The 9055-nt window shown below is 39.5% G+C and overlaps 1 protein-coding gene and 1 long non-coding RNA gene across 2 annotated transcripts; both read right to left on the reverse strand.

Annotated features, from left to right (window-relative positions):
* Window positions 1-2692: 2692 nt before the first annotated feature.
* On the reverse strand, window positions 2693-5469 carry LOC132600013 (uncharacterized). Its single transcript, XR_009567102.1, has 3 exons — window positions 5024-5469; window positions 4065-4131; window positions 2693-3135 (listed from the first exon to the last, which is right to left on the reverse strand). It is a non-coding gene; the product is annotated as an uncharacterized LOC132600013 (long non-coding RNA).
* A 1756-nt stretch (window positions 5470-7225) lies between these two features.
* Window positions 7226-8614, reverse strand: LOC132600015 ((S)-8-oxocitronellyl enol synthase CYC2-like). Its single transcript, XM_060313152.1, has 2 exons — window positions 8515-8614; window positions 7226-8417 (listed from the first exon to the last, which is right to left on the reverse strand). Exons 1-2 carry the CDS (start codon window positions 8551-8553, stop codon window positions 7263-7265), a joined length of 1194 nt encoding a protein of 397 aa, XP_060169135.1. The 5' UTR covers window positions 8554-8614; the 3' UTR covers window positions 7226-7262.
* Between the last annotated feature and the right edge of the window lie 441 nt (window positions 8615-9055).

Below are 9055 nucleotides of genomic sequence, written 5' to 3' on the forward strand. Positions count from 1 at the left end.
CTTGTTTATAAGATCTAGGAATAGAAATGTGATCAAGTGAAGATAACAGAGATAATCGGGAAGGGGGCTTACTGACTCGACCAGATCGGGTAGTGGTTACACTGTGTAGTGGTTTGGAAGAGGGTAAAATATGAGAAGAAGATGGGATACCTGGTTCTGGAGATGGCGAAGGAGAAGCAATAGCCAAGGGAACACTCGTATAAGGATCAAGCGCATCATCAAAGTAGGATGATATGGGATTCGAGCGAACAATGACATATGTCGATTTTTTTAGTCCAGCGAAAGTAGAACGAGTCCTCAAAGAAGAGAACGCTGCGTGATATCCTCGTCCGTTTGGCATCCCAATCATAGCAACGATAACCTTTTTGAGTGTCAGAATATCCGAAAAAATGCATTTGACAAACTTGGCATCAATTTTGGAGTACTCAGATCTTGGAATAAGCACATAACACGTACATCCAAACACACACAGAGTGTCGTACGAAGGCTTAGTACCAAGAAACTTCTGCATAGGAGACTGATTTTGGAGAACCGTAGTGGGCATCCGATTAATGAGGTAGACCGCCGTGTGGACACCGTCAGCCCAAAATAACTGTGGCAAATTGGCATGGAGTCGAAGTGCACGGGCAATTTCCATAATATGGCGATGCTTCTGCTCGGCAACCCCATTTTGCTGAGACTGGTAAGGATAGGCTTTCTAATGAATAACACCTTCAGTAGCTAAGAAATGCTCAAAATCTTTGGAAGTGTATTCACCGCCCGAGTCTGTGTGAAGAATCTTATGTTTTTCTCAAATTGAGTTCGGACCATGGCATTAAAATACGTAAAGACCCTGAACACCTCTGACTTGTGTTGAAGAAAATAGACCCATGTAAACTGAGATACATCATCCACAAATATACCATAATAAGAATTGCCAGAGAGCGACTTGGAGCTCGGAGGACCCCAAACATCATAGTGAATAAGTTCAAATTGAGAGGTGGTATGAAGAATGCTTTTATTAAATGGCAACAAATGTGATTTCGCACGAGCACATGATTCACAATCAATACTAACATTATTCTTAAAATCAATTGTAGACAACAAATCGCCAGAGGAAAACAAAGACTTGAGATTCTGAGTATGAGAATGTCCCAACCGCCTATGCCATAGTTTCTAAAGAGCATTGGTTGACGCAATCTCTTAAGAAGACGGAGCAAGGAAACACTTGTGAGAGTCGAAAAATGAGGCCAAATCCAAGATGAAGAGTTCCCCTCGTCTACGGCCTCGATCAATCACCTTTTCGGTTTGCAGATCCTGAATAAGATAACCATTAAGTGAGAAAGAAACTAAGCAATGTTGGTTAACAAGCTGATTAACAGAAATCAAGTTAATCGGCAACAATGATAGTGCCAAAGAGGGAACAAGGCTGGGAGGAAGCAAAGGTTTTCAAGTCACATGTCATGTGATGAGTGGCACCCGAATCTATAATCCAAGGAGTACTCGACTTAGGCTTACCAAAACCTGCAGCATGAAGACCGTGGATAAGTTGTTGGACGAAGTCGGTAGGTATAGAAGAGGAGGAACCACTAGAGGAGGATCAACAACAGTGGTAAAGGCAGTGGGAGTGGTCGAATGACCAGAATGTGATGGACGAATCGGGCAATCGATGATCAGATGGCCATCTTTCTTGCTATAGCGACAAAACAGTTTGGTGGTGGACCCTCTCTGGTTGCAGCAATGAGAAGCATAATGACCCTTCTCATGACAGTTGAAGTACTCGATAATAGACAAGTCACGATATTTTCCTTTATAAGCACTAAAGGAATCAGAAGAGGGATTCTGAGAGGATAGAGAGGCAAGGCGAGTCTATTCGGCAAGAAGATCAGCAAGGACGTTATCAAGCAATGAGGTGGAGTTGCAGTTGAGAATGGAGACCCAAATACGTTCAAACTCAAGTCGTAGTTTCATAAGGAACGTGCGACAATGAGATTTCTGACGCAGGGTAAGGAACGTGTCCAGCGTCGCTTCTAGGATGTTTGTTTCATCAATCATATCCATCTCATTCTAAATCAACATGATGGAGGAATAAAATTCTTAAATGCTAGCGTTCTCTTGAGAAAGAACGGTAAGAGACTGTTCCACTTGATACATCCGTGTATCATTACTACGTTGATAGATCCATGGTAGGTAGTGCCACATCGCACGAGCAGAGGACATATGACTGAGATTGAGAGCAATGGAGTTTTCGACGGACTCTATGATCCAGGTACGTACCTTTGCATCAGACACACACCATTTGGAGATGACTGCAGAATTGTCAGTCGTGACTGCTGGTTTAGATGAGGTGACATGAACCCCAAGCTCTTTGCTCTCAAGAAAATTACGAAAATACGAAGCCCACCAAAAATAGTTCTTTCCGTCAAGTTTCATAACTGGACGTTGCTGATGTGAATCCACTGGAATGGACTGGGAAGAAAAACAAATCACTCGAGACAAAGGAGAAACAAAAAAAGAAAAAACTAAAAGGCTTTTACAGCTGATACCATATGAACAAGGGAAAAACCTTGATTTTTTGTATATTTGTCACGACCCAGCCCCGTAGGCCGTGACTAGTGCCCGATCTGGGCACCCGAACCCATCTATTAAATATTATCTCAAATTCTATCAACTCATTCTAGTATATGGCGGAAGCCGACAAGGCTTTATTTCAAATTTAGGTAATTTCCAGAAAAATTTCGGCAGAGTTTCCTTTGTTTTACGGACTATCCAATATACCCTGCACGCAGAAAATACCAACGAAAGCCACACAGGGCTAACCAAGCAATATATAAACATATGCGGACCGGCCGCCTCGGCGTATAGGGTCGCCCAAACAACATATGCGGACCGGCCGCCTCAGCGTATGGGATCGCCCAAACGACATGTACATACATTCATACAGAAAGACCCTAACCCACAAACATGTCCACAGACCTCTAAACAGACCGACAGAATCATATGACGGGACAGGGCCCCGCCGTACCCATGAACGAATATATACAAATGCACTAATAAATATATATACCAAAAGTATAAGCTCCGGAAAGAGAGGAGCACTCCGAATAGCAGAAAGGGTGTCCTAAACAGGTGGATCACCAGGCTGTGCGTCTGTACCTGCGGGCATGAAACGCAGCCCCCGGAGAAGGGGGTCAGTACGAAATATGTACTGAGTATGCAAAGCAGAAGGTACAGAAATAAATCTGAATAATAATCGAATCAGATATATAGAAAATAATACATATCAAAATGTTTATTTCCAAAGTATAAATTATGCATAGGGCACTGGAAAATGTGGTCGCCCGCATGTCGATGGCGCCACAACACAGCATAACACCAGAAAGTTTCAAATCTCCGAATCCCCGTCACACATCACAACACAGCATAACGCCAAACACAGCATAACGCCAAACATAAGTGGAACCCGGCCCTCGAGCGAGGAGCACGGTGAACCATAAACACAGCATATCACCGGAATGTATCAAAAAGCGCACGACAACAGAACCGGCCCGGGAACCGGCGAACGATATCATAGTAGGCACGAGCGGAGTAGTGAGGAATCATATGCATAAAATCATTATTATAAATCCGAAGGATAAGTAAAATAGTCATATTCGAAATCGGAATGATAATTATCACTTTTTGATTCAAAGTTGTCGAATTTACATAAAGGGCGTCGCGGGACCCACGGACGAGTATAGACCCGAACTGAGCCCGCCTATGAAAAACATACTCATTTTATATCATACAAACTCCTACGAAAATTTCAAAGCAATCCGAGCTTTTCTGAGGAAATTATGGGCGTTTGAAGTTTTGAAATCGCTAAAGAATGAACTTTAAAACAAAAATCAGCTTTCATGTAATCTTTACAAATTATGGATTCCAAGAACATAAGGATCAATGTTTTGCCATGACAAGGCAAGGATGCCAAAGAACAAATGCGATTCATAAACATGCTCGGATTGTGAGAATAGAGTTTCCTCGAGGCTTATATCATAGCCTATTTTAACTAAGGCATGCCGAAGAAGGAGGATTACTTTACATACCTCAAACGCTCTCCAATACGATCCAAACTCAAGCTAAATCCAACCTATGATTCGGGCTGCCCAAGGTCTACAAACAAGCCATAAAATGCCAAACATTAGCTAAAGACTTTTGGGGCATTAAATTTCAAATTTGCCCTTAATTCTACAGAAATTTGGGCAGCATTTCCCCTGTAAATAGGCCACCCCGAGAATTTAACTCGGCCAAAATAATCAACAACAACAACAATAACCAACCTAGCAACATCAACAACCAATCCGGAAAGCAATACAACAATAATAGCTTTCTTTTCCATCATTCAACAACTTACATAAATTCACTTTGATGACTTGCATTCAAGCCAACGTCGACGCTTATACATTCACATACTAACCCGAACCCATACCAACAATATTTAAGGACGTTCTAAGCAATTCATACAACATTCCCAACAATCCAAATTTTCTCCAACTTGGCCGAATTCAGCCCCTAAACCCGAGACACCCCTATAACCTTTCCTTCATTTTCGAATCATGATTTGTACCCACAATTCACATTCTAACAATGCTATTTTCATCAATATACAAAATACATTAAATGTACAATGATCTCCAAATCAGTTCACAACAACTACAACATCAATTTGAGTCATTAGACATTCATTTCCAACATAGAATTCACAATGACGATAACTAAAACATTAAGCGATATTCATTCGTTCATTGTCATATAATATGACCCATTTCGACCAACACTACACATATACATATGTTGATGATTCTTAGCCATCCTACACACTACAACAATTTAACATGCTACAAGGAATTTATTCAACAACCCAATCACAATACCCATTTACACGGCTAGCACACCCATCACACAACCCACTTCCAATCATACTATATTTCATGATTTCCAACCACTATAAGATACTACAACATGAATATAACCTTCATAACACAAAAACATAATGAATGCTTACCTTCCTTCTTCAACTTTCCAATAGCCTAGGGTTTCCAAAAGATGAAAATAATGGGTTGATCGCTCCAACGATGCTTCCACGCTACTTAGGGACCTCAATATAGTGGGTTTACATCATCAAAATAATTTTTGGAGGACAAGAAATGGAAGTTGATCTTTGTTGCTGCTGGCCGTGAGCCTCCTTGGAGGTTTTCAGCTTTGCCCCTTTTTTTTTCCAAGTGTGGTGAATGAAGAATAATGACTAGAAGTCATCTTTTATCTAATATAAAGAGTGTACAATATCCCTTGGCCCACATTAATGTGTTGTCCCAATTAAAAGATGACACAAAATTGTGTGGGCCAACCATGGAAGTTGTGGATGATTTTCTTCTTCCAATTTTTCACTTTTGGTCCCAAATTTTCCTAATTGTTCCATACCAATAAATTCATGCACAACTTATATCTCAAAATAAATTCGAATGTCAAGAATCCCAAAATAATTTTTGTCCTTAGCTTATCATAAATAAATCCGGATTATTCCACTGTACAAAAATACGGGTTCTAACAATATTGAAAATGAAGGAGATCATCTCCTTATAAGGTTACAAAGAAACCTATACATGGTAAATACAATTAATGCAAGATTCTAGGCTAATTATATGTAACAGGTTCTAGGCTAATTGTATGTGATTTACCTCCTAATCAATCAAACATAATTAGAGCTATACATGGAAGGTATATATTGTAATTGATAGTGATCCTATTTATACAAATTAACCTTTACTGGTGATCATAGACCCAGCTAATTCGGATAATAGTAGATTGAGGCTCACCAAGGGTGTAAGTGTTTACTACCAAGAGGTTATCCGTTTTAAAAGTAAGAACTAGAAACTTATACATTTTTTGAGCGGATTGCCCTTCTTCTGGGTTGGTCTTTAAATTTTGCCCCTCGCTTGAAAAGGTGGGTGAATACGTGAGGTTCTGAGTTCGAACTCCCGCTCAGGCATAAAATAAAAAAATAATTTCGCAAGTCAATGCTGGGGGCCGTGTATGCAGGATCTGGCATACACTCCTTAAGGAAAAACTAAAGTTATGCCGGATCCGGCATAACTAAAAGTCTGCCCCATAAGGCAGTTATGCCTTATGGGACAAACTTTTAGTTATGTCTTATGGGACACACTTTTAATTAAGGCATAACTAAAAGTATGTCTCATAAGGCGAAACTTTTCCTTAAGGCATAACTAAAAGTTTACCTTAAAAAACAAATAAAATAAAATATATGCCTCAAGGCAAAGTCTACCCTCCCCGGCAAAGGAAGTTAAAGACCATCAATTTAAGGGGCAAAAGTTAAAGACCACCCCCAAAAGAAGGGCAATTCGCAGCCAACAGATTGGAAAAGTTGAAAATTGGAAGTTTGATTTCTTCGATGCTTTCTTTTTGTTAACTTTTAAGCCAACACATTTATTAATTGCGTGACACCCTGAGGCCTGAGCCAACTTTCAAACCTTGAGCTTTTAAATGTTTGCACTGCTCAATTATTTCCCGTAGATTAGGCAAGCGTTGTCTTGTAAACTTTATTCGGTATCTTCTCTACCCTCTTTTTACGATTGCGAAATCACTAATATCAAAAAGCCAAATAGTAACCCATATTAATATTGTATTGAGAGTAGTATATAAGGGCTATTTTTTGGGGTTCTAATATTTTTGAATTGTACTCATGGATATCAAACCTCTCCGCCTAAAATGGGAGAGGGTTTGACATAAAGGGGAAATGAACATGACACATAAACTCTAATTTCGTCTTTCAATTCGTCCCTGCTAGTATTTCATTGAATTTAGTCCAGCATCTTTAAGCACTTAATAAATTAACAAACTTTTTCTTTTATATCAATTTTCCATCCCTACACCTTAGGGCATAGACATTTTATTGAATATGAAGGGGGATTTACAAAAGTTCCTACTGAGAATGCACAGAGGTCATTCTTTACATGAGTTAGATCAGCAATGTAAGATTTCAAAAATAGCCTAACGCTGAGGGAGATATGTTCCATAAAGGAACTCTCTTCTAAACAAACTAAGAGAGTATAATTCAAATACACTATCACATCATTTGATCATTGTGAGTATTTGTTTATTGAAATATGAACTAGTAACCGAGAAAATAAGGGAAGTGACCTATTACATTAACACGTTAAGTGTAAAGAATCTTTACACTGCTGGTGTGCAAAACTTTATTAAATGATAAAGTAAAAGTACAAAGTTCATGGAATTAATCTATTATCTTTTGCCTTCTGTATCCAGTAAATGAAGGAATTGGTGGAATTCCTGAAGCCAATGAAACCATTCTCTTTGCTGCGATTTATGCTGCTCAACCTACTAGTCCCTCCAGCCAGTAACATATCTGCAAATCCCCACAAGCCAACCTGTTCCAACGTTGTGGAAATCAAGTTATTGTCTCTCACAATCTTATCCCACACAGGCCCCTTGTACTTCATCATTTCAGACAATGAAATAATCTTCTTGGCCTCATCGAATCCCACATATTCTACTCCGATCTTTTTTGCCAACACCTTCCACAAATGCTTCCATTTGAACACATCGCCGTTGGTAATGTTAAATGCTTTGTTTTTCCCCTGTTGACAAAGTGCTGCCCAAATTTGATGCTCTGCCACCAAATTTGCATCTGATGCGTTAGAGTAACTATCCCAAACGGCTTTCGTTCCTGGAAATTTCAGCGGAATGTTTTCGTATTTGCATATTGTTGCATACACGCAAAGTGTTCCAACAATGTTCAATGTGCTATGTGGTGAAAACCCGAAAATTGTATCAGGCCTGTGGACGGACCATGTTATGCTTTTTTTTCTAGAGACCTCATCGAGTAGTACATCTTCTAACGCGTAATAAAAGTTGTGAATGTTTTCCAATCTATCCATGTCTTCAGTGAAAGGTGGATCGTGGGAGATAACACGAAGTTTCCCATCAATTGATCTGTGTACAGCCATATAATGCATTGCGCCCGTCTGAAGACAGATGTGGCGTAAATTGGGTGCATTTGGGATGACAGCACGGAGGACATTGCAAATCATGGCTCCATTTATTTCGCAACATTTGGCTGAGGAAAGGTCAAAAGCTGAAGTCACCCAGAAGATGTGTGTCACATCTTCCAGGGTCGATAACTTGGCTTGTGTGTCAGTTGCTAAGGAGACGTCGCACTGAATATATATGACTTTAGCAGTATTGCAGACTAGTGGACCCCGTCGCGATACACCATATACTTTCCATGGACCGCCTGGGGTGTCAGTGGATGAGAGTGTTTCGGCCAAGCTGTTGCCAACTACACCAGTGACTCCAATGACCAGGCCAACATTTTGGTAGCTTTGATGTGTTACACAGTACTCAACTTGTGAATGTTTGATCTAGAAAATTTAAACACTAATTATTATAGCAGATGGAAATTAGAGAAGTTGGAAAATGGAGTTTTTTTCTGATATTATCTGGTCAATTTGTTCTTACCCGTGGCGTATTGACAGATCTTGACCACCACCAGTTCATTCTGATAAGTGTGCTGATAGGAAAAATATCAACTTGTAAGGTCCTGTTGTATAAATTTGAATCACTTTTTTAGAACTACCTCTTCCAAATGGAGTAAACACGAAGTGGCCTATTATATAGTGCAGAAAAAGGGTCAATGATACATCAAACTATTTTTTATGATAAGTGGAGGCAGAGTCAGAAGTTTGAGTTTATCGGTTCTGGATTTTAGCAAAAGTATATAACTGGGTTCTGGTAAATTATTTATACGTATTAGGTGAATTTCTTTGAAGAAGAATACAGGTAATGGGTAACGCCAAACCCCTCCACACGACACATAGTTCTCCCTTTTTTATATTTTAGATAGTATTAAACTTCATATATTGATCAAACCTACCTCACAATGTCGAATTGGTTGACTTTGATGTCTAAACATTTTCTAGTACAATTGCACAGAGTGACAACTAATGATTTGTAGGCTGTGATGCAAACATATTCTGCATTCACCATTTATTAAAAAAGG

The sequence above is a fragment of the Lycium barbarum genome, chromosome 6 (genome assembly GCF_019175385.1).
Source record: "Lycium barbarum isolate Lr01 chromosome 6, ASM1917538v2, whole genome shotgun sequence".
NCBI lineage: Eukaryota > Viridiplantae > Streptophyta > Magnoliopsida > Solanales > Solanaceae > Lycium > Lycium barbarum.